General features: G+C 43.7%; 1 protein-coding gene across 2 annotated transcripts in view; it reads left to right on the forward strand.

Moving 5' to 3' along the window:
* The window catches only part of ZBTB46 (zinc finger and BTB domain containing 46), a 111,023-nt gene extending 92,984 nt beyond the window's left edge, over positions 1–18,039 (forward strand). For both annotated transcript variants that reach the window (XM_075900980.2, XM_089769748.1), the window contains 2 exons: positions 17–192; positions 12,509–18,039. In XM_075900980.2, the coding sequence (XP_075757095.1) occupies positions 17–192; positions 12,509–12,898 (566 nt within the window). In that variant the 3' untranslated portion in view covers positions 12,899–18,039. The remainder of the gene's footprint in view (positions 1–16; positions 193–12,508) is intronic.
* The last annotated feature ends 7,972 nt before the right edge of the window (positions 18,040–26,011 follow it).

Genomic DNA, 26,011 nt, shown 5'->3' on the forward strand with positions numbered 1-26,011 from the left:
GGTTGCTGTTTTTCAGTAAATGAATTCACAGTCATCAGAAAGAAATTCAAGTGCCCATACTGCAGTTTCTCAGCCATGCATCAGTGTATCCTGAAGAGACACATGAGATCCCATACAGGAGAAAGACCCTATCCTTGTGAAATATGTGGAAAAAAATTCACGCGCAGGGAGCACATGAAACGGCACACCTTGGTAAGTAGGAGCATTTGAAGTATTTGAAAAACAGAGCGATGGTTTGTTGTGATTAAGGAGAAGAGGAACTTCACCTGACTTAGATTTGTATTCTGTTTTTCCCCCTGGTGCTCTTCTGAGTCTGTTATGGAATACAGAAGACCTCTCTCCTGTTTTTCCCACCTTTAAAAGCACCAGTGTCTGTCTTACTGTTCCTCTGGAGTTATTCAACAACTGGTCCTCCAACTCAGCCAGAGGAATTGCTGAAGAACTATTTGAAGTGGTCTGCATGCCCTGTTTAGTGCTCCTGGCCCCAAGGTGAGGGACTGAGCTGGAAACTGAAACTCCAATCCTCACTTCTTAATATACTAAACTACTTTTTAATGCAACATAAACTGCTATGGAGGACCTATTAGGCTTTGGTGTTTCAAGGCACCATTACCTTTAAGATAAAAAATGTTGGCCTAATAGGCTGAATAATTGGGAACAGGGTTTTTTTTTTTTTTTTTTTTTTTTAAGTAATACACCACCCAGTAAAAGCAAAGAAATCCTGATCTAAGACTACCGCTATCCTGTTGTGTTTAATTATCATTGAATACATCATTTTATTTCATTAAAGACTGCTTGCTGCTCAATGAGCTGCTAGAAGGTCACCGTGTGCTGCTGTAACTTGTTAGCTTGTCTCAACTGCAATGTTGTTATAAATGCACCATGTTGGGGGGTTGGTCATATTTCCTTGGGAGTATTATTTTGCTTTCCATGTATTTGTTAGCATGATTTTCACAGACTTGCACTTGACAGTCCATCTCCTTGATGGTGTGGCGTGATACTGTGGGGTAGTACAGATGACACGAAGTCCCATGATGACATGAAGTCCCATCTGGCGATATGAAATTAGATATTGTGGCAAATATTGTTGTTCATACTCACTGGATACTTTTTCAAAACCTTAATATCCTGACAGTTTCTGTTTTTTATAATAAATTCAGTAACACAAACTAGAAGAGCTAGAAATTAGAACCTTGTGAAGTTTTTTAATAGAATGGGCTAGAATGCGACACACAGGAATCTTTAAACTTTTAACTCACATTTTTCTCCAACGACAAAAAACCCCACCTTGTAACCATTTTAGTTTAAAAAGAACAAATTTTATGTCAACTTTGGCAGTAGTTTCAAAAGCCAAGACTTAACACCATCCCTCTCACTCTTAAATCAAGTCTGTAGTACAAACACCAGTTTCAGATTTCATTTTAGGGATGGTAGCAGCTTCATAGTAATAGTTTCTCGTACATCAACTTGTATCACTTTGGGAGAGAAAGAGTAAAAGAGAAATCACTAAAAAAAAAATTACTAGACCCTGTTCGGTAGCTTGCTTGCTTTTCACCTTTTCTTACCTTTTTAATTTTTAATTTATAAATAGCTCTAACTAGAGAATTCAGTGGAAAGTATTATCTTCAGAAGCAACACTCCTTGATTGTGGGCTGTAAGACTGACCAACACGTTCCAAAATAAGACAGACCTTAATGGGTTTTGACAGATATAAGATGGAGACAGCTTTTCTTTCTGGATGATATAGATTCCATGGGAAGTACATGTAAATTAAGGTACCACAAAAGATTAAAAATAAATGTAAACTGATGTATTTGTTACTGGTTACAATTTAAACAGCAGATAGTCACAAAGAAGCTCTATTTCCTGCCTCCAAATTTTGAAAAGGTGATTTAAAACGATAATTTGAGCTCAATATAACTCATTTGAATAGTCTGAAATTTGCACGTATTTTCTTATTATAGTGGAAAAAACACCATTGTGTGTTATAGGTGGAGTTAAAGTTCTTGTAATATATACATGGGCAGTGGAATCAGACATCTCTGTGAGATCTATAACTTTTTTATATAGACAGTTGAGTCTGCTGTCAGAATCCAGCACTGGCCAGAATTAAGTTTGTTGCTTTGAAAGTGCCAACTGGGGGTACAGAATTGTTGAGCGATGAATGAAGTCCTGAGAAAGTGCCACATTGGAATAGAAAGAATTCCTATTGATATTATCAAAACTAGAAAATGCACCCTGCGATGCTTTGGTCCTTAACTCAATTATTTTTTGTTTTTCTTCATTTAAATCATTGCTCTGGGGTGGGGCTAGGTAGAAGGGGTTCAGTATGCAGGCTGCCACTGGGAGAGAGGACCGCCCCAGCCCTCTCTCACCACTGCAGCTTAGGGCCTGGTGAGAAGAGCCTCTCCTTGCCTGTGGAAGCCCCAGAGGGAAGGGTGCATGTCTCCTGGCTCAGGCAGGTCCAGGTTGGCCTGCCCCATGTACCCCCACCCCAGCCACAGTGAGGAATGCAGCAAACTGTGCACTTCCCCCTCACTCCCTGATGAAGGGGAACAGCCAGCCATGTTCCTGTATGAATGGGAGGGGAGCTGCACGTCCCCTCCCCCCACTTTCCCTAAAGAACACCTGGGGTGGGAGGCTCTGGACTGGAGCAGTTCTGGATTGGGAGGGAGGTGCGCCCCCCGCCAGCCCCTTTCACCTCTCTGGTGATTGTCTCTTTTCTGTATGGTTTATGCATCCCCGTATGCGTCGGGGGTGGGGAACTTCAGCCTCCCATGGCACATCCAAACCCTTAACTTGCTTTAAGTTTGATAAGCAGAAGCTGCATACCAGATTTGATGGTTCTAGCTCTTATCGTTTGAGAGAAGTTCTTGAATGGACAGACAGACAGACAGACTCGCTCACTCTCAGAGAATAAACTCTCTCAAATATATAGCAGATGAGTCCAATCAGCTAAAGATTGGGTTAATAGTCATAGAAATGTCGTTTAGCAAGGAACCTTGAGAGGTCAAATCATCCTCCAGAGCTGAGGCAGGACCAAGTAAATCTAGACCAGGGCTACTCAACACGCAACCCACGGGCCTCATGTGGCCTGCAGCCCATTTGTTTGCAAGCCACAGTGCAGGTTGGGTTTACACGGGGTACAACACAGGGCCCGGGTGGGGTCCTTTGAACATGGACTCCGCTGGGAACACGCTTCCCAACGGCGAGTCAGTAGAATGGTCTTCTGTTGATACGCATTTTAGTAGTAAAATTCCTGGACTGTCATTGCTCATTGAAAGTGCTGTCATGGATGGAAATCGGGTAACTATTGCACTTTATTAATAGCAGCAGAACTGACTTAAATGGAGCCTGCGTGTTGTGTAGTCTTGCCTTAATCTTTGTATACATGCCCGTCAGTATGAAAGAAGCTGTTTGCATATATATGTGTAACCCCCTCCTGTTGGCTAGCCCAGTGTGAGGTTATTCAGCATAGGGGAAGCTTGTGACTTCTTACACCACGGGGAGCGGGGGAGACCTAGGCCTGAGGCTGCTTGGTGTGCTCTGCGTTGTGTATGTGTGAGTGCACCTCAGACCAGACCCATTCCGACAAATCACCAGGAACAGGCTTTATTCTGTAAAAAATATAGAAGAGGAAAACAGTTCAGCAGCCCCTTCTCTCAGCATGCAGCCTGGGTGCTGCTTCTAGCACAGTCCTTGTTGAGACCCTGCTGGGGGTAGAGGGCGCATCCTGGCAGGAACCAGGAAGTTCTCCAATATGCTGCAGTTTGTAGTCCACAACTTGTAGTTCCCAGGGCTGCTGCTGAACCACACTGGACCTTGGGCTACATACGCAACCACACTTAAGTTGCAGCCCTCTGTATGTGCTGTATCATTGTGACCCCCAGGACTTCCAAAGTTGAGTAGCCCTGATCTTGATCATCCCTGATGGGTATTTGCCTAATCTGTTCCTAAATACCCTCCAGTAACAGAGACTCCACAGCCTCCCTGAGAAGCCTGTTCCATAATGTAACTATATTTATAGTTATAAAGTTTACCCTGATATTATCTTAAGTCCGCATAGCTGCTGATTAAATGGTTTATTCCTTGTACCTTCAGTGGACATGGAAAACAGCTGATCACTGTCCTCTTTAGAACAGCTCTTGACACACTTGAAGATTAGTAGGTTCCCCCTTAGCCTTTTTTTCTCAAGACGGAACATGTCCAGTTTTTTAAACCTTTCATCATCAGTCACATTTTGTAAACCTTTTATCATTTTTGTTGCTGTCCTTTGGAGTGTATCAGCTCTCAAGGTGTGGTGCCCCGAACCTGACAGTGAAAACCACAACTAAGATCAAGTTAAAGTTATAACTGGTTTTGTGTTCAGACCATTGTTCCTCCTCTGAAAAAGCACTAGGTAGGTTCACTTTACTTTTTGGATATTACAATAGGGACTCATTAGGTTTACTGATTAAAAAAAAAACTCCACAGAGGAGCCCACTGACAATATTGTCACAAAAAATGGGAGCCCTACAGGGAATGATTTTGTATAAGAGTAAAAAAAGTTGATAGTTGTGTTTGTTGGATATCCTCTCCCCAGTTAGGAAAGTATTCCTTTCCACAAGCTATTAGGTCAGTCTGTATTTTGATCTTCACTTAGAGGGATGTGTTGTGGGTTGTGTGAATTGAATACAGGTAAGGAAACTCTTGGGGTCTTGTGCTTATTTGTCTTATAACTTTATTTTGGTACGTCAGACATTTGTGCTTCTGAATGCCAGTTTGCTGGTAGAATTGAGATTAATGTAGATGTGCATCAAGTGCAAACTGCACCTGTTACAAAAATAACTCCCAAACATACATCTGAGGGTAACAAGTTGAAGTAGAGAAAAGGAAATGCATTTAAACCACCCAAGCCTTTGCTTCTTTCAGTTCCTCAATTAACATGCCAGGCTTAAAGCAATGGTGTTAGCTTATGTTTAGCCCAATTTTTTGTTTTAAAAATGTTTTTTGAAAAAGATTTTGCATAACCTAAGATCAGTAGAAATGTTTCTATGTTGTATCTTTCTTAAAATCCAGACCAAGTTTTTAAACAAATATTTTCCTTGCATTCCTTGTTCTCACATACAGTACTTTCTCTTTGTGCAGCTAGAGGATAAGAAACTGAAAGTGAAATTGACTGGAAACACAAAACAGCCGATCTTTTATTTTCATTGTCAAGGTTGAGTGAAATATAAAATGTTTGAGCAACACAGATTCTAGTTTTAGTAATGTATGCAACATTAACATGGATAGGGAAATTAATTTTTAAAAATATGGTTTTAAATCTGATATTGTCCCTTTAAAATGCTGTCTATAAAAAGTCGGTCTGGCCCACGAAAGCTCATCATTAATAAACCATCTTGTTAGTCTTTAAAGTGCTACATTGTCCTGCATTTTGCTTCAACTACCCCAGACTAACACGGCTACATTTCTATCACTATAAAAAGTCAGTTTTATGAGAAGTTTGATCAGCAGGAGTGCTTCTGCAAAACACACAAATGACCTCAGATGGTATATAATATCTCTTCAGTATTTCCTTTTTTTATCTGATTTACCGATGTGTACTGAGAAATCCCTATTCTAAATAAGTTTTTTTTTAATGACCTTTCCCTTAGGGCTTAGACATAGTAGGAAAAGTAATCAGTGGATAATGTGGATAGGCTAACATTACATCATCACTCGCTTTCCTTGAGGTTGCAATGCACATTGTGTACCAAAAGTAGATGCCACCTTACAAGGGAAATTTGTAAACCTCTAATCAAATATTTTTAAACAGCTTCAGCAAAAAGCATTGATTGACTATTGTAGCTATTGGGAGTTGTATTTTGTTTTGCTTTTTCCTTGGTGGAGGATGGGGAGTTGTCCCTATGTTTGCTAAAATGTTCTGACCCCTGCTGGTTGAAGTGTCCACAGTGACCAGAAATTACTTAAATGTAGTAGAATAACAGCTGCCCTTGTTACTGAACACCCAAGTCCTGGTAGCAGATACAGCTTTTTAAAAAATACAAAATGGATATTTTCCATGTAGCTATTACATCGTGGATGCAGCTTCTTTAGTTCACGCATGCCTTCTGAAACAATATTCAGTTCCTTTTTTCTGGGAAGGATTGTTATGTCGTCAGCTGGTAGGCAGTTGTCTGCCTTCAGCAGATGCCAGTGTCTTGTCTTAGCTTGCCAAATGGTGGTGTTTATATACAGGGTGGCAGTTAGCCCGTACCGCGTAAACCAGAATGATCAAGGGGCTTATGTTATCGGTTGCTATGGTATCGAAAACCCCATCATCTTTTACTTCCTTCCATGAGTATGTGTCCATTCGGATGAGTGCCCAGCCATCTGGCCTTGGGACCAACTGCTCCCTGAGATGTCTCTTTGTTATTTCCTTTGGGTGAGAGTCTTCTGGTGTTCAGTAGGCACATCCAAGCAGTCAGCTCTGTCCCCTGCAGGAACAAAAGTTCCAAGTTTTGTTGTTAGTTTTGCCATTGTAGACACCTTCTCATGCCAGCTGGTTCCCTGGATCATTTTAGTCCTGGGAACAATTTTTTTTCTTTTTTAAACCAGTTGCACCAAGGGCAATTCCACCCTCCCCTCCCCCTTTGAAATATTGGTGAATGTTCTTTTTCCCGAATACAATAAAGACAGGGTCTGTCTGCCATTAACGGATTTAAATAGGAGTTAACAGGAGTGTTGTGAGCAACACACGAGAAGTCATTCTTCCGCTCTACTCTGCATTGATTAGGCCTCACTTAGAGTCTTGTGTCAAGTGCTGGGCACCACATTTCAAAAAAGATGTGGAGAAACTGGAGAAGGTCCAAAGAAGAGCAACAAAAATGATGAAAGGTCTAGAGAACATGAGCTATGAAGGAAAACTAAAAGAACTGGGTTTGTTTAATTTAGAAAAGAGAAGACTGAGAGGGGACATGATAATGGTTTTCAAGTATCTAAAAGGGTGTTGCAAGGAGGAGGGAGAAAAATTGTTCTCCTTGGCCTCTGATGATAGGACAAGAAGCAATGGGCTTAAATTACATCAAGGGAGGTTTAGGTTGAACATTAGGAAAAACTTCCTAACTGTCAAGGTGGTTAAACACTGGAATAAATTGCCTATGAGGGTTGTGAAATCTCCATCACTGGAGATATTTAAGAGCAGGTTAGACAGACACCTGTCAGGGATGATCAGTTCTTGGTCCTGCTATGAGGACTTGATGTTTTTCCAAGGTCCCTTCCAGTTCTAGTGTTCTGTGATTCTATGAAAGTGGTCATTTTTAAATGCTGGAGACAAACAGCATTTTCAAAAGATCATATGTCTTTTGAGTTAGCCAGGGGAATGAAAATAATTCTCTTGGATGGCAAAATCCAATAATGTGAGTCACTATGATTTGATACATGGAAGCAGCAAAGATAATTTTAAATAGCTTTTAAGATCCCTTCCTTAGCATAGGTCTACTATCCAACTTTAAAAAAAATGTGCTTCGCATATGTATGGAAATACATACACTGGTATCATCTCAAATAGTTTTCAAGAACCCAACTTGAAAACTATTTCAGAGCATGGAAGAATGTGTAGTTGATAGGAGTAAGAATGCACAGGGCTTTGGTAAACTAAGTGTTGATCAAAACAGAAGCATAACTAGCTTATCTATAGTGGTATGTTGAGTAGATAAAGGTGGTTCATTTGTTCTCTCTACAGATACCTTTAGTTCAGCTGGGTAACGGAAAAGGAAATTAAACATCCTAGTAGCCTGGTGGTGATCCAGGTGGCTTGTACTAGGAATAAGAACATAGGACTTGCCATAGAACAATTGGCTTGGCAATCAGATCCAGGAAATATAATTCTTCTGTGACTCAATTAATGATATTCTTAACTGGCCTTCTTCTGAGTAAGCGTTTTTCCCCCACACTCATGATCCCAAATGCCTTGGAATGCCAACAGACACCTAGAAAGTGGTCCATGATCCTCGGCCAGTTTTTTTCCAAGAGGCCACAACTTCCCCGGATGTGATCATTATGCTTGTCCTTGGGTTTTGGGCCACCATGTCCCCCTTTGAGTAGATGCACTTTGTGTGCAACTATGTTAAGAGCACAAGAAATACAGGCAGTTCTTCTTTTATTGAAGTCCTTCATCTCCCCATGCTATCTGCTGATTCAGTTACTGTGTTTCTAATCTTTCTGTTGACTCACTTTACTCTTCTGCTTCTTTTTTATGCTCCTCCTCTTACTCCCATTCCTCCTTTTTCTTGACCATTTTAATTAGACTTTGCTCTCTTGGTTTTTTTTCTCCTTTCTCGTTCACATTGCCTAGTCCATCAGTGACCAGAAAACTACATGGTGCTTGTGATGGAGGGTGGGGAACCAGTTATGGCTTCTTTCATGTGTCCAAGACACCTGTTCTCACAATTGAGCTGTGTGCTTCAAGGGGAAAGACATACAGATTGGACTAGAAAGCTGCTTCCTGAGCCTGTGCTCCTCATTCATGAGTTGCATTTCTTGGCAGCTTTGAGGGCCCATCAGAGGACCAGCCATGTTGGTCTGCAAAAACAACCATGGCACCTTAGAAACTAACAGATTTTTTTAGGGAATAAGCCTAATAGTCAGTCTCTAAGGCCAGGTCTACACTAGACCTGGAAGTTTGGGTTAAGGTACACAACTCCAGCTGCGTCATACATGTATCTGGAGTCGGCTTAATGCAAGACGAGCTTGACGTCATCTTCACAAAAGGAGGCCGACGGGAGCAAATGCTCCTGTTGGATTCCCTTATTCCTTGTGACTGCGAGGAGTACTGGCATTGCCCAGAGCTGCCCTCAGTGTTCAATTTAGCATGTCTTAACTAGACCCACTAAATCGAGTGCCAGAAGATCGATTTCTAGCGCGGTATGCATAGACGTGCTGGTCTCATATGGCCCCTCACCTAACACAATCCATAAGTATTGCTAAACAGAATGATTACAGACTGATCAAATAACCTAACTCTGAGATTGGGGATATTGTGTTCTTTAAACTCCCAGCTGCCTCAAATTTTAAGGAACAGAAATCAGCAGAGAGCTTAGTGTTCTCTGGAGTGGAGTGTTTGACAACTCCACAGTTATGTGAGGAAGTGTTGCTCGTAGATATAAAATTTCAAGAAAATGTTTTGTTGTGGGAATGTAATGCCAGACACAGGGTCTGTGCCAATGTCACAATAGTGGTCAAGTGCAATCCAGTGACTCTGAAACATCTAGAAACCCCTTTCCTTTGAGCTGAGACAGGGCATTGGGGGATTCAGACTTGTCAGTAATTGCAGTTCTCGGTCCTGCAGCACAGCTAGCCTTTCCTGAAGGCAGCAAAAGTATGAGCAGCTCAGCCCGCTCTTGCATGCATTTAGCCTTGGCACTAGCTGTGTCGGTCATATACAATTAATTTGGAAAGCACCAAAAGAAGAGAAAAGTTTGCTATGCAGGTTTTACTGGAATTTCAAGAGTTCTTTCTTTTAACTGCAGTTAGTTAAAATGGATTTCCTCTGCCTGTTTTTATTCATTATTTATATCCCCCAGGGACCCAAACAGTTTATTATAGTGCCTGGCTAGCCAACCATAATTGGGGCCCCATTATTGCAAATATATAATGAGAGGCTGACCCCTTCCCCAAAGAGCTTGCGACAAAGCAGACAAAGGGTAGGAGAAAAGAAATGGGTAGTATTCCCCATTTGGCAAATCGGTAATTTAGGCACAAGTATGAAGTGAATTATCCAGGCTCACCAGGCAGCCTGTGGCAGATTTGGGAATTAAACCCAGATCTGAGTCCAGACCCATTCTTCTGCTACAAGACTGCCATCTCCTGTTCAAAGGAGACTAAGAGCACAGCTGTATCTGGACCTATTTTTTTCTCTCTCAATGGCATTTTGCATGTTTCCTGATTGGTTTCAGATTAATTTCAGATTGTCACACAAATACCTTGCATCAGGTGATGTAAGTTGCTCTGCTTTAAAATTTGGCCTCCTATCTCCTTACGTTGAAAAGCCCAAGCTACTGCCTTATTTGAAAGAGAGGAAGCATTTGTTCATAACTCAGATTGTCAGGTCAAAGTCTAGCTTTTAATTTTGTTTTTTTTTTAATCAATTCCTTCTTACAGTGACTGTGTGGCATAACCAACATAGTTTGTATTGCTTTGGGACATGTCTACTCTAGGAAATAATTTCAAAATAACTAAATTTGAAATAACTCCTGAAATAACAAAATCGAAATACTGTAGCGTGTCCCCACTAAGGGGAAGCCTGGAAATTAGTCCAAGGCAAGCTCCGTTAATGCGGATGCGCTACCTTGACTGAGAGCCCCAGGAAGCACTGAGGAGTAATTACTTCAAATTACTCTGGGGAGTTATTTCGAAATAGCATCATCGGAGCGTCCACACGACTGCTATTTTGAAATAAGCCTTATTCCCTGAGAAAAGCAGGAGTACAGATTTCAAAATAACCAGCCTATTATTTCGAAATAACGGGCTTGACGGTGTCAACGCTCTGCTTATTATTTTGAATTGGGGGGGGGGGTGATGTTGAAATAACGCCCTAGCGTAGACCAGGGCTTGTAGCCTCAAACAGACAAAATTAGATTGGTCTTTTCTCTGGTGGACATGGTAGGCCTATCAGTTCAAAGAATAGTCACAATCTATTTGAATACCTATTTCCAGAGCCCTCTTGGCACCGTAACATCTTAACAGAAAGAATTGTTAAAAGCGTGTGTACACCATAGTATTTTTGGTGTGACTCTATTGAAGTAGAATTCAGTAATCCTGACCCAGCCGATGCTTTCTTTTCTTTAGGAGTGGAGTGTAGCAAATGAGCTTAATGAGCAAATGCAATCCCTTGCTTCATCTAACGTGAAAATGCTCTAAGGCAGCGATCACATGTATGAGGGTACTTTGTAAAGTGCTGTGTTTGAACATACACACTCTTCAAGTATTTAGTTCTGGTTATTATGCTGTGAAGTCTGGGTCAATTCGAACAATGTTCTCCCGCTGAATAAATCCTGCAGATTACTTTTCCACAGCTGCTTGTACTCTGTAATTGGAACAGCAGTGCATAATGCCGGGCTCAGACACACAATGCTGTGTGACTCTTTCAAGGAACAGAAACTTTTGTGACAAACCACCTTCAGCTGTCAAAGCAGACACAACTTTTGAAGCTGATGGGCAGTAGAAGGTGGTTTGGTTTTTTTGTTTAGCTTTTTTATTTCAGTGGATTCATTGGCAAGGTTTTAATTCTTTCACCTGTGCTGATAGTGATGGAAAAAAGACTGCTAAATTCATCCATTACAGTATCCTGACAGCTGTTTATAATTTATCACCTGTGAACCTGTCTTCATTGAGAGCATTTTTGAAAAATGTACCCAGGTAACTGTGTCAATACAACTAACACAGGGTACACCTCTCACATGGACACACTTTACCAGTCCAAGATAAGCTTTGCAAAGGCATGTCTTTGCAAACTGGTGAGCTGCCAAAGTAAACCTCTCTTTACATCAGTGCAGTGTATCTATAGTAGTGTTTTGCACACAGTAGCTATGCTGACATAGATATACCAGTCAAAATACTCCTGGGCTACGTCTACACTGGCATGATTTTCCAGAAATGCTTTTAACAGAAAAGTTTTCTGTTAAAAGCATTTGCGGAAAAGAGTGTCTAGATTGGCAGGACGCTTTTCCGCAAAAGCACTTTTTGCAGAAAAGCGTCCGTGGCCAATCTAGACGCGCTTTTCCACAAAAAAGCCCGGATTGCCATTTTCGCGATCGGGGCTTTTTTGCGGAAAACAAATCTCTGCTGGCTACACTGGCCCTTTTGTGCAAAAGTTTTTCGGAAAAAGACTTTTGCCCAAACGGGAGCAGCATAGTATTTCTGCAAAAGCACTGACAATCTTACATGAGATCGTCAGTGCTTTTGTGGAAATTCAAGCGGCCAGTGTAGACAGCTGGCAAGTTTTTCCTCAAAAGCAGATGATTTTACAGAAAAACTTGCCAGTCTAGGCACAGCCCTGAGGTAGACTGACCCCTTATCCAACCTATAGCAAACACTGAAATGTTTGTTGTATCCTTGAGACATGTTTACCGGTAGCTTTTAACTAACATCTGGTGGTAGCTATTTTAAGATTATGTGTGACTTTCAAAATGTAGTAGGAATTTTAGTCGTGTGTGCTCTCTTGCCCCATGGTAAATGTAGACCAATAGAAGTTGGTTCCTAGACTGAAATTATTGGTTTCACAGTCGGAGGTGTTTCAAAACAAAAAGATTTTCCATTGTAAAATACCTTCCTACTAATATTAGTACAACTACAGAGGGGAAAAGTCATACTTGAGATCCATCATTTCTGTCCCAAATAGCAGCCAGTGATAGTCACAAGCCACACTATTTTTTTCCCCTTTACAGCAAAACAGAAAGCATTGCTTCTCTCATGGACCACGTTTGCAATTCTCTGCTTCGTCTTCTCCACCTTAATTTCTTTTTCTTTGTGATTTTTCCTTCCCTAGGTCCACAGCAAAGACAAAAAATACGTATGCAAAGTGTGCAACAGAGTGTTCATGTCTGCAGCCAGCGTGGGAATCAAGCACGGCTCCCGCCGCCACGGAGTTTGTGCCGATTGCTCTGGTCGAGGCATACCAGGCCACTTAGACCAGAACGGAGGCGAAGGCTCTCCAGATGAATTATATCCTGGCGAAGGCCAGTACATGGAAGATCCAGATGACATGAAAGTGGAGGGAGATGAAGAGATGGGCGATGACGATGATATAAAATGGAAAGATGACGTCGGAATCTCACAGGATGACGTGATTCTAGAAGATGACAAAGAAGATGTTGACTCTCCACAGGAGCAAGAGAACTCTGGGGAGAATGACAAGGATTTTACTTGGATTTCTTAGGGAGGTGGGGAAAGTTTTGTTTGTAGGGGGAGGGAGGGAAGACAGTGTGTGCTGGGAAAAACTAAGTAGCCTTGTCGTTGTCCATGTGTGCAAAACAGTTGTTTGTGTTTTTTTTTAAACAAACAAGTCCTTTATCTCTCCCATTCAGATATGGTATTAGTAAGTGTCACTTTTAGTGGCATCAGTTACATTACCCTTCCTCTTCTTCCCCCATGGAAACATATGATTGTCTGTCTTTGCCTCTCTGTGGGAGCAAATCAGATTGCATGCAAGTGACTTAGAGTTTCTGAAGACGTGAGCACTGCGAGGGAGAGACAGAGAGAGACTAGGAGATGTATAAAGTACGTGTTCCTGTTATAAACCTTCCCCACCCTGAATTAAATAGCAGGGAGGTTTTGTGTCCCAAACAACTTTTTTTCAAGTTTTGTTTGTTCTAAATTCACAGCAGCAGTGGACTTACTTACAAACGAGCATCGTGTAAGCAAATTGACCTGTGTGTTGGAGGGCTTCTCCATAATACCCCAAGTCTTTCGCACAAATAATTAATTTAAATATTTAATTGTTTTAACTTATGTTTTTTTTTTTTATGGAACCTATTAGATCAAACAGCAATTCGGGCTGCCGCCTTAAGAACCCCTTTCACAACCATGGGTCTTTACTTCCAAATGGTCCATCAGGTTAAAGATCATTAAATTATTTGAACCCACTGGCAACTTTTAACAGTGTCCAGTTTTTCAACCCTATTTAGTAATATGGTGTGAAATGAGTGTTGGTGTGTCCATAAGATGTGTTTGCTATAAAAGACCCATGGAGTTAGTACCCAGTTGCTTGGTTTACATGCATGTTGTCGCCTTTCTTCCTTAGGTGTCAACGAACTGCCTTTTTTTCATATTTATATGCAAATTTTAGGAATGTGCTAGTCAGTTAACAAAATGAATTGTAGAAAACTCAAGAAACAAGGGGAGAAATCCTAGCTCCAAAGTCAAGATTTCACCCAAGTTATATTATTCATATTTGCCAAGCTAAAGCATTGTTACTTAATTTGTAAGTATAGTCTGTATGTTTAACTGACTAAGTAGAACTACCTTTGCTTCAGCCAGGTTGATTCTCTGTGAGCCTTCCCTTTTACAGAACCAGATTTCTCCACTAGAGCATCCCTTCTCTTTTTTTTTTTTGTATAGAGTAGAATTTACATGGGTGTGTTCCAAATAGTTCAGGTCATATTGGCCACTGCTGCCTTCCTATGACATTTACTTAAAAAACTCAGTGAAAGTGTCCTGGTCAGAATATAAGCTTCTGCTCACCTTTCACCTTTATGTTTTGGTGCTTTTAAATAAAAAGGCTGAAGGACCTCACTGTTTTCTAGCTCTGGAGCAGATTTTTATACAATGTCTATGATAATGATGGTCTTGAAACCTGCCACAAACAAGACCAAGAGGCAACCAGTTAAATCTAGGAAGCCAAATTATTAAAAGGTGCTATTTTTCCCCCAATTGTGGGAAAGGCAATTTCTTGTGGGGAAACCTTTTAAGTCCTTGTATTTAATTTTTTTTAAAATGGAAAGCATGGTTCTACCCAGGGAATAAAATAAAAGCAGAGTCTACTGTACAAAATCACAGTAAATAAATCTTTAGGTATTTCAGCTATTTGGTGCCACTGATCTCTTCCCAGTGAAGTGTCATAATGCAAGTGTCTACCTACTTGGCACCCTAGAATAGCTGGACCATTAGGCATTGCTGTATTTGAAAGGTCAAATCACCATTATTTAATGTATTTTATTCCTTTTCTCTGCAACTATCTTGAGTTTCTTTTTCTTTTCAAGAAACTGACCGGTTTTCCTCTGCATGTTTTCTTCCTCCCCAAACTGTGGGACTCTTCTCACAGTGGTTTGTACTTTCACATTGTGTATAAGCACCAAAATTGTGACTGTTCAAGTTTGGTATTGGTCGGTAATTTGGACAAATGTTTTTTCTAAAACAGTCCATGTTCTTAAATCTACTGGTAGCACAAAGCAAAGTTCTGTTATTACTGTCTACACTGCTGCTCGTATTTAGGATTGAGAAAATTACCAAACAAAAATGGGCAACCAGATTCTCTGAATATTCAAGGAATAGTGTGGGAGGGTCATATAAAACCATGTTTATGAAACTGTAAACAGCTGTTTTTTGCATTTTAGCTTGTTATAAAGCCCTATTACTATATTTTAAAAGAACCAGTGTTTTAAGATTGGACCTTTATATCCCTTTTTCTAAGTGCAAAAGAAATCAGCAGTTGTGTCCATTCTGTGTTATCATAAAACCAGGTCACTGTTACATGAACTTGCGTACTTTCACCTATCAAATATGCAGGCTGTCAATTTATTGCCAGTTATTCTGTAAATATTACGTTTTTTTCCTAAACTTCCAGCAGTCACAGGTCACATATAGACAAATACATACTTTAGAGATACCAGTAGCTTGTCTCTTTATATATAAAATCTATTTTAAAATGGAGAAAAAAACCCTGAAACCACCTACATGACCTTCAGTTCCTAAGACATTCCACTTCTTTCGTCCACCCTCACCCCACTGTACAAATTCACTAGGGAGAAACAAAATGTATTGATCCTGAGTTGACTTTGTCCCCGCCCTCATTTTGGGCAAACTTGATTTTGTATGAACATTTTGGGGGTGCTTAGCTTTATTTTGTGTTTTATTTGGAAATATTTTATATTGCTTTTTTCTTTTCCTTTTTTTTATGGTGGACAATAAGCCAAATGGCTTTCATAAATGTTTTCTACTAGTGCCACTTCTGTGCTCTTCATACTGAGGATGCAAAAAAGAGAGAGAGAGAGAGGAACCCACAAAAAACTAACTTGTTATATTGTTAAAATTATAATATAGCACATGTGTCTATATTACTAACTTACACTAAATAAATATATATACCAAATAAATCATTCTAATATGTGATGTATAATTTTAAGTGCTTTGTTTTTGATGGAGGTGTGCAGATTTGGAAATTAAATACCTGTCAGGAATAGCTTTTTAAACTTCCACACCCTATTGCAGAGAGACATGGGATTTTATTTTTAAAAAGAAGTTGATTCTAAAAACAGTGATGCTTTCTATCAAATAGAAAGGGGGTCTCTTTATACAACTTTACCAGTTACTTCACTTATCTATGTTTTATAAACTTAAATCTGAAGCTGCACTGTGTTTAACTGCAGGGTTAATTTTAAAAATGAAAAGAAATCAAAGATTTGAAAGCAGGAAATTAAGCATGGAAAGATACCAGCAATTTCCAGGTCTGTCTTCAGGCCCAATTCCGCAAAGCCATAAGCAAATGCACAACTTTGTGCAGGTGTTTAAGACTTTGTAAGTTTGAGGAGTAGAGTTAGCAACCGTACCTCACATTTTTCTCTGTCCAGATACTTGTGTAAATTAGCTACCTATGTACATTTCTCTCTTTGCTGTTCTATGTAAAGAAATTTTACCTAAATGTCATTCTGTCCAACACTAGGTCAAATAATCTTTATCATCTACTCTTATATTTCCCTTTAGAAACTTTTATATTTTATTGAGGTTCCCTTTTTAAATTTCATTTTCTTAAAAAAATGCAGATTGAGTTTCAGAAAATAATTTCCTTCAAAATGAAAAATTAAGACATTTGGTGTCAGTGGAAATGTTGTGGTTAACTTTTTTTTTTTTTTTTTTATTAAAGCATATGTAATGTGTAATCACTATATCCCAAATCTCTTTTTTTATTCTCTTCTTTTTATATATAAAACAGGACCAGAACTACAAACAGCATCTCAAACAAAGCTTTGCTAAGTTTTCATGCAGTTCAGTGTATTTCTTCAGTTCTATAAATAAATACCTAAAGAATGCTAAATGATGCAGTAAGTTATATCTTTGTATAATACTGCATTTAAACGTTCTCAAACAATGCAGGCAACTTAGGTTCTTGGCTTTTCCTTCCTGTCAACTTTTTGTTTCTTTCAAAAAATCTTTTAAAAATCCTAATTTATATATATATTTGAATATAGTTGGTTTAATATATAAAATGTAAGGTCACCATAAAAACCTCACAAAGATACAGAATGATTTTGCAGGGACATAAGAAGGGGGACATGTCTCATGAAGGTTTTCAAAGTGACTGGCTCTTTTGAAAAACAAATAGTGCTTGGACTATTAAAGGAATATTTTCTTATCAAAAGGAAACCTACTTTAGCATTAGGTCCCATTTTATGTTTTGTATCTTGAATTATGCCTTTAAATGTTCTGCAACTCCAAAGTGAAAATTGCATTCAGTTGACTTTTTATATATGTGTGTGTATATTTGGGAATTTATTACTTTGGATTGTGTGTCAAACTCTTGTTCCTGACAAAGTTGTATATTTTGACTCTCCATTTGCAGTAGAGGGTTCCGTCAGAACACTGCCATCTTTGAATAGGAGCCTCCATGAAAAAGATCCACCTTAATGCTTCCAATTTTGCACATCACCCTTTAAAAAAAAAAAACTCCAAGAAAATGCAAAAACTGGAATTTTTTGCAATATTATGAAAGATAATCTTATTTTAGCTCATTCTGTGACATGTGCAACTCTTAAGAAAGCCATACTTAATGGTTCTTTTTATTTTTAGATTCTATATTGTGTTTTGGATTTCTGCCTTTTTTAGACTTTCTGCATAGTAAGAGTGCTGTGTGTATGCTTTCATATATATTTATTTTTCAACATGCTTTAAACCTGTCTGCAAAAATAAAACTAAAAATTAAAAAAAAAACACCAGGACAGTGTTTGAAGATTGTTGACTATTTTTTTTTTTTTTTTGCTGGGAATATTCTATATTATACTGACTTTATATTAATTATTATAAACCTGTGTTTGTATTGAAGATGTGTTTAATATTATGGGGAGGTGGGGAGATTTTAGTAATCAGAAGTCAGTGGGAGAACATGACCGTGTGTTGTACTGATTTTCTGTAAATGTAGTTCAGGTAAATATTACCTTATTTTCTAGTTGATCTCACAGTTTCTTGTCTGCCTAGGCGTGCCAAAGGTATTGCCTACTGATTATGATTACTTTCTGTGATGGGATTAGCTTAGACATACTTGCAAAATCAATCAGTTTCAATAAATTGGGAAATTGCTGCTACAAACATTGTCTTGATTTATTCCACATGCTGATTGAGTCTAGGGTCGTGCACATTAATTATCCCTTGATTTAGTATTTTTTTCTTACATCACAATTTACATTTATATTTACTTTTGTTAGTAACTGGTGGGTGCCACAGTGGCGCACATCAGGCTAAGCGCACATGATGTCAATATTGGTGCACAAGACAAAACTCGCTCCGCTCACGTATGGAAAAATCTTAGAAGGAACAATCATAGAATCATAGAACACTAGAAGGTCATGATAGATGTCCAGGAGTCCCATAATATCATTGGAGAGAGTTTGGTTCAGCATCTTGAATGGCCTTTCCCCTTGTTAACTTGCTTTCACAGACAGATGCTCTTGAAGGCCACCTGAGCATCAGAGCTATTCATTTAGGAATAAAAGGGGGCCAGGTTAAGTAGAGCTCATGCAGAGATTTATACCGAAGCATATTATATTCCTTCTTGCTCAACCTCCTTCCTCCCCTCCCCTTCCCTCCTCCTCCCCCACATCAATGAATCTGGAGTCTGATTGAATTTTTCCCTGGGTTTGAAGCTTTCTTTAAAATTTCTAAATTTTAGAACTTTTTCCAGCCCATCTGAGGAAGAGGGTTCTGGCCACGAAAGCTCATGCTGATACATATCTATTTTTGTTAGTCTCTACGATGCCACGGGACTACTTGCTGTTTTTACATTTTGAAGGATGTTTCCCTTAGATTTTCTCACTAAACTGAAAACGGTTTTTCTTCCGGCCTCATTGAAAAATGGTACTAGAAATTCCAGGAGTAGCTCTCTAGCTTATCTCCCTGCTGGTGTAGGAATGTGGTTCTGTTGTACCTTCATGACTGTTTGACAAGTCTAGTTTTAAATGTCCCAAACAATGGGAAGCCATTCCACCCCTTGGGAAGTTTTTATCATTAAGCAAAAGGCCTCCCTTTCTTAACTGATGCCATTGCTGCTGGCTCCGGCCCTTTGTACTAGACTAAGCTATGGGAGAAGGTGAAAGGAGGTCTGACTTTAAAAGCTGTGCTTGACGGGTATGACTCCCGTGACATTTGTGTTATGCCCAGACAATGCCGTTCTCAGAACAGGCTTTTTCGGAAAGTGATGTTCCATTCTGCGGATGCAGGGGAAAATGTCTCAAAGGGGCCTGAAAATCAAAATGGAGATCTCTGCCTCACCTTTTTTAGATCACCTCCAAGGAGCTTGGTCCAGCTCCAACCCCACCCTCTCCAATGCGCCCATCGACGGCTGTTAGGAATTCACTCCTCTGCGGTGATTCCTCTTGGCCACAGGCTGCCACTGTGGCTCTGGCATGAAGGACGGGGAATCGCGCTGTCCTCAGGGCTACCCTGGAGTGGAGAGGAGACCTCTGTTGTTTCAGGGCAGTGCTGGCTAGGAAGGGTAGGGGTAGCTGTAGGGAGCTGAGGTTTCCTTTGAGCCCCTAGTCCCTTTGCCTGTTCCCTTTGGGGCCTGTAAACGTAGCCTGCCAGCCAGGTTTCCCCACGAGTTCTCCTTTCTCCCGGGAGACTTGCAGGCCACTCTCCTGTCATCACAGGGGTCAGGCCACCATTGGTGGCGCTGCACAGAAACCCTGTCCTGCAGCACCAGCCTGACGCACCTTAAAACCCAAGAGCCAGGCCTCGAACCCAGAAGTTAGGGAAGGCCAGAGTTAAGGATATGTGGGCAACCTCAGTCCGGCCCCCTCGTGTATATTCAATGTGGTGACGACTAATTCTAGGCTCTTCCCCCCCAGGACTCCTGCCGCCTCTAATGCAGAGGTTCCCTCGACCTTTTTTTCTTTTTGAGGCCCCTTCAACATGCTATAAAGACACAGCCCACCCGTGCCACAGTAACTGGTTTTCGGCATATAAAAGTCAGAGCCGGTGTTAGGAAGTGACCAGCGAAGCTGCATTGCTCAGGCTTCAATTTCAGCCCCGGGGGGGGGGGGGGGGGGTAAGATTTAGGGCCTGTCTTAAATGCTGTGCAGCAGAGCTTCAGCTTTCTGCCTTGGGCCCCAGCAAGTCTAATGCTGGCCCTGGAGGGGGGCCCCCAAATTCTCCTTGTAGACCCCCAGGAGCCTCAGATTCCTGGTTGAGAACCTCTACTCTAGCAGATGAGTTGAATGATTAGGGAAGTAAGTGTCAACTACCCAAAAAGCATAAGCTTATCAGGTAGCTGAGTGGAGTACTCGACTAGTCGCTACCCCCACCCCGCTTGCTGCCTCTGTATCAGAGAGGCAGCAAAGCAGGGCGGGAACAGGAGCTGGTGCTAGGAGAAGCCAGCTTGCAAGCTGGTTCCCCCCAGCACCATCTCCACGGTGCCGCCTGTCCCCTCCCCCCCACTGCTGCCTCTACCAGAGGCGGCGGAGGGCGATAGGGGAGCAGAGGCTGATCCGGCAGCAGCCCCTGTTCTGCAGCCAGCCGGGGCCACTGCGAACGGGCTGCTGGACCTGGTATGAGCCAGGACTAAGCAGTCCCAGCTCATGCTGGTCGGGCCCGCTGTGCCTCTGCATTTTAAATGTAGTAAGACCCCAGTGGCTCTTACTATGTTTAAAATGCAGAGCCACAGTGGTCCAGAGCTGGCGCAAGCCAGGACTGTTCAGTCCCGGCTCACGCCGGGTCCAGGAGCTACCCCCTGCGGCTCTGCAGAGCGGCCCTCATCAACTAATCGCGTCGTATCGACTACACGATTAGCCAAATAACCGCTCTTTAACATCCTGAGACCAATGCACAAAGGCTGTGTCTAGACTGGCAAGTTTTTCTGCAAAAGAAGCTGCTTTTGCAGAAAAACTTGTCAGCTGTCTACACTGGCCACTTGAATTTCTGCAAGAACACTGACTTCCTACTGTCTGAAATCAGTGCTTCTTGCGGAAATACTATGCTGCTCCTGTTCGGGCAAAAGTCCTTTTGCACAAAGCTTTTGCGCAAAAGGGCCAGTGTAGACAGCTCAGATTTGTTTTGCGCAAAAAAATCCCAATCGCGAAAATGGCGATCGGGGCTTTCTTGCGCAAAAGCGCATCTAGATTGGCCACGGACGCTTTTCCGCGAAATGTGCTTTTGCGGAAAAGCATCCGTGCCAATCTCGACACTTTTTTCCGCAAATGCTTTTAATGGAAAACTTTTCCGTTAAAAGCATTTGCGGAAAATCGTGCCAGTCTAGACGTAGCCAAGGAGTTTGGATTAAGGGGCCATAGGCAATTGTAAATATCGCATTCCCTAAGTGTTGTGTTCTCAGCTTTACAACTTTCACTTTTGTTGTTGTTTGGTATCTGATGGAAGGCCTGGAGTTGGGAGTTTGCTGCCACCTTTATTGGTGAGCAGGGGAAGGAATGGCCCAGAGCTGCTGGAGAGTGCCAGATGGGCAGAAGCTATGCAGGGGAAAGAGCTCTCTTCTGCCATCTACTGGTGAGCAGAGAGAAGACACTGAATTAGCCAGGCCTTATTTGCATTTTTGTTATGTGTAAGTTTTGGTGGGGTTGTGGTGAAAAATTGTAATTTGTTTGTGAGTGATAGGATAATGAAATGCTGTTCTCATTGCTGTGTGACAGCAAGCAAAAGAGCTCCACCGATGGTGCCCTGGATGAGAGTCACCCTAACCTGGTCCTTCATCTGGCAGCGTTGAGCAGTGAAGTATGACACCCCCCTAAGGGAGGAAGAAGAAAAAGAAAAAAAATAGTTCTTTCACTGCTATATTGCAGTCATAATAGTTGAGTTAGATGATGAAGACTCATAACTAAACTGTCCACCACTTCCCAGCAGAGTTTGAAATGGGCCAGCTGAAATCTGGGCTATTGATCGTTTGGGGAGTGCAGTGGAAGTCAAGGAAAGGGACATTTTATTATCAGGTATCACAGTAGCTCTTTGGGGAACTGAGCTGAATGTGTGCTGAAGAGGCCCTTTCTACACATGATTCTGCATCCCCTTCTGCTTGAACATGGTTCTCCTTGTTTCACACGCAGACTCTGTGCTTGTGAGTGGGGAAGTTAAAGATGCCCAGGGAAGGTATTTAGTTTTCCCAGGCTCCGGGAAGGGGCTTGAACTGGTTGGTATTTGTTTAATTCTAAAAAGGAACCCCTAGGTATCTGACTCTGGCCATTTTTACTGGCAGAAGGGTTACATGGACATAGTCTACAATAGACTTTACCCTGTTTTGTGTCAGTACAATGTCAAGTACCAGTTCTTCACTTTCTCCCTTCCTGGACTCCAGTGCGGTTTGGTACCACTGAATGCTGTTAAGCATCTTATTGTACATTAAAAAGTGGCTCGTATCTAACTAAATGGCTGCGTCTAGACTTGCCAGCTGTCTACACTGGCAGCTTTGAATTTGCGCAAGAACACTGACGATCTAATGTAAGATTGTCAGTGTTCGTCCGCAAATACAATGACTCTCCCGTTTGGGAAAAAGCCCTCTTGCGCAAATGCTTTTGTGCAAGAGGGCCAGTGTAGACAGCTGAGAACCGTTTTGCGCAAAAAAGCCCTGATTCGAAAATGTCAATCGGGGCTTTCTTGCGCAAAACCGCATCTAGATTGGCACGGATGCTTTTCCTCAAAAAGTGCTTTTGCGCAAAAGCGTCCGTGCCAATCTAGACGCTCTTTTTCACAAATGCTTTTAATGGAAAAACTTTTCCGTTAAAAGCATTTGCAGAAAATCATGCCAGTCTAGACGTAGCCGATGTGTATAACAACCTGAGCAAGCAAAGGCCATGACATGGAGAGCCTGCAAATCTTGTTTTAAATACATTTGGGCTGTGTCTAGACTGGCAAGTTTTTCCGCGAAATCACAGGATTTTGCGGAAAAACTTGCCAGCTGTCTACACTGGCCGCTTGAATTTCCGCAAGAACACTGACGATCTCATATAAGACCGTCAGTGTTCTTGCGGAAATACTGTGCTGCTCCCATTGGGGCAAAAGCCCTCTTGCGCAAATCATTTGCACAAGAGGGCCAGTGTAAACAGCACAGTATTGTTTTCTGCAAAAAAGCCCCGACCGCAAAAATGGCGATCGGGGCTTTTTTGCGGAAAAGTGCGTCTAGATTGGCCACGGACGCTTTTCCGTAAAAAGTACTTTTGCGGAAAAGCATCCTGCCAATCTAGACGCGCTTTTCCGAAAATGCTTTTAACGGAAAACGTTTCCGTTAAAAGCATTTCCGGAAAATCATGCCAGTGTAGACGTAGCCTTGGGTTGGGGCTTTGCCCATTATTTATTGCTGTGAAGTGTGTTCCCGCCAGGAGCGACAAATGGAAAAACAGATGCTGGCCCATCTATATAGACTCCGTACAACAGCTAAAACGGGCAGTGACTCACGCACCAGCTCTTCCTGCGAGCTGAGCTCTTGGTAACCTGAGGTAAAGGGATCTGCCACCCCTCTAGTAGATTAACCTGCTGCCATGGTGTGGTGGTAGCTGGGCTGAGGAGGGAGGAGGACTCCTTCTGCCAAGCTGGGGGAAAATACACACGCTCCTACAGGATAGGTGCAACCGGGCCCAACATCCTGCTCCTAAAATGAGCGGTACCATGGGGCTCGGAGCACAGATGGCTGGGGCTTTAGCAGGGGGTGCAGCCTGATACGCATTGACAGCATGAGGGGCTTTCACCATCCCTCTTCCCACTCAAGGCCGGACAGCTGTCTCCTTTCATGCCTCGCGGCTTTCCTGGCCCCTTGCACGCCATCACTGCTGCAGATTAGCTGCCCCATGCTTGCGTTTTATTATATGCTGGGAGGGGGCCTGAGAAGGGAGCAGGATGAATGGCCCTCCAGCACCACCCGTTTGCTCGCTCAAAGTCTTGGCAGGCTCCTATTCACCAGTAAGGCTCCAATTAGGGCGAGTTTATGAAAATAAACCAAAGGGACATGATATGGGCCACCCTATGGTTCCCCTTCCCTCTCCAGAGATAACCCCCCCCCCCCCCAACTGCCATCCCGGCTACCTGTCTGCATAGGTCTGGTCTAAGCACCCCGCCCCCTGTTCCCCCCCCCCCCCACACACACACACACAAGGCAGGCATGAACCTCTTTCAGCCCTACCCCACCCGAAGCACTCCCTTGCTAGGACAGCCCCATGATGCTCCCTCACTCTCCAACCTGTGCAGGGCTGGGTTTGTTGCCTGTACACCCCCCCCCCCCATATGGTCCTCCATGCCTCCCAAGGGTGTCCTTTTCCTCCCCAGCCCAGAGTCCCTCCTGCACTCCACATGCCTCATCCGGGGCCTTACCCTAGAGCCTGCACCCCCCCACACACACTTTTGGGGCAAACTGTGCATTTGCCAAAGTAGGACACGGGCACGCTGCATCTGCAGGCCCCCTGCAGGAATGTGTGTGCCCATTAATTCCCCCTCTACCCTGAAGGCCTGTCTGCTGGGGGGGGGGGGGGGAATCACTGGGGGGGGGGGGTTAGCATTCCCCCACTCCAAAAATGGTTCATGTGTCACTGCCCTGGTGAGGCCTGGGCTGGGTTTAAGCGGCTGTTGGGCCAGGTGGCCACTGGGAGAGGGGGGCAGTTTAGGCTTGTGGCGTATGCCTGCGGGGGGGGGGGGGGGGTCCTGCAGCCTGGCTGTGCATCTGCTCCCTCTGGGGGGAGCTCTTTGCCCCCCCCCCCGGGCCCGACAGCCCTGCTGCACCCCTCCCCCACCGCGCCTGGCTCGCGCTGCAGCACTGGCTGGTAGGCAGCAGAGGGCGCGCGCGCTCTACCTGGCCCCGCAGCCACACAGCAGGCGCGGTGCAGGCGCGCGTGGGGCCAGGCGAGCTCCCACGCGTGCCTCGGGGCCAGTGGGGGCGGGGCACGTCGGGACTGGTGCGTGTGCTGACCTGGGCGAGAGAACCCAGCACCCAAGCTCCGCCCCTTCCCTAGGCCCCGCCCTTTTCCTCCCCAGGCCCCCCCCGCCCTCGGTCGCTCGCTCGCCCCAACCCTCTTTTACCGGGCTGGGGGGGGGCTGTCGTTGGGAGGGGGGGGCGGCCTCTAGGGTAAGGCCCGGGATGAGGCATGTGGAGCGCAGGAGGGACTCTGGGCTGGGGCTGGGAGCTGGGGCAGAGCCTTGGGGGGGGGGGCTGGAGATAAAGGGTTTTGGGTGCAGAATGGGGCTCAGAGCTGGGGCAGCGCATGGCGTGGGGGGGACGCTGAGGGGTTTGGGGGTGAGGGCTCCTGCTGGGGGGAGGGTGCAGGCGCCAGGATGGGGCCAGGGATGAGGGTTTAGGGGGTGCAGAATGGAGCTCGGGTGGGGCAGAGCATTGGGGTGGGGGGGAGGGCTCCGGGATTGGGGTGCAGGAGGGGCTCTGGGCTGGGGCAGAGGGTAGGGGTGCAGGGGGATGAGGGCTCTGGCGGGGGGGGCACCTTCTGCAGTGGGGCCAGAGATGAAGGGTTGGGGGGTGGGGCGCTGGCATAAGATGGGCGCCAGGTGACATTGCCTTTGGCCAGCTCCTGGCAGGTCCCTGTGGCCCCTAAGGCAGCCGGGGGCTCTGGGCACTGCCCTGGCCTGCGGGGACTGACCCTGCAGCCGCCAGTGGCCACAGTTCCCAGCCCATGGGAGCTGCAGAGACCACGCTTGGGCAGCGCATGGCGCCTCCGTACCCCAGCCCCACACTGGCAAGCCAGCTGCTTCCGGCAGCCTGCTGTAGCCCCACGTAGAATGGCCCATCTCAAACTGAATTGGGGGGCCCCTCATTGCCCCTGCTGCTGGCACCAGGAATGGGCTGAGGCTGGCTGGAGTCAGATGGGCTCTGTGTTGTGTGTGCACCATGAGCCCTATAGTGCTACGCTCAGGGAGATTCGCCATTGGCCCGTGCAGTAGGGGCTTGGCCTGGTGCAGGAGGCTGGGTTCTGTCTCTGTGAGGCTATGAGGAGGTTCCGGGGCAGCACAGGAGGATGCGGGGCCAGGCCTCAGCAGAAGCCTCTTGCAGGAACCCCTGTGCAAATCCCTAACCTGATCTCTGGTGGCCACAGTTCCCTTTGACAGACATTTTCAACTTGTTTATCCC

Source organism: Pelodiscus sinensis, chromosome 17 (assembly GCF_052426305.1).
Source record: "Pelodiscus sinensis isolate ZL-2025 chromosome 17, ASM5242630v1, whole genome shotgun sequence".
In the NCBI taxonomy this organism is placed as follows: domain Eukaryota; kingdom Metazoa; phylum Chordata; order Testudines; family Trionychidae; genus Pelodiscus; species Pelodiscus sinensis.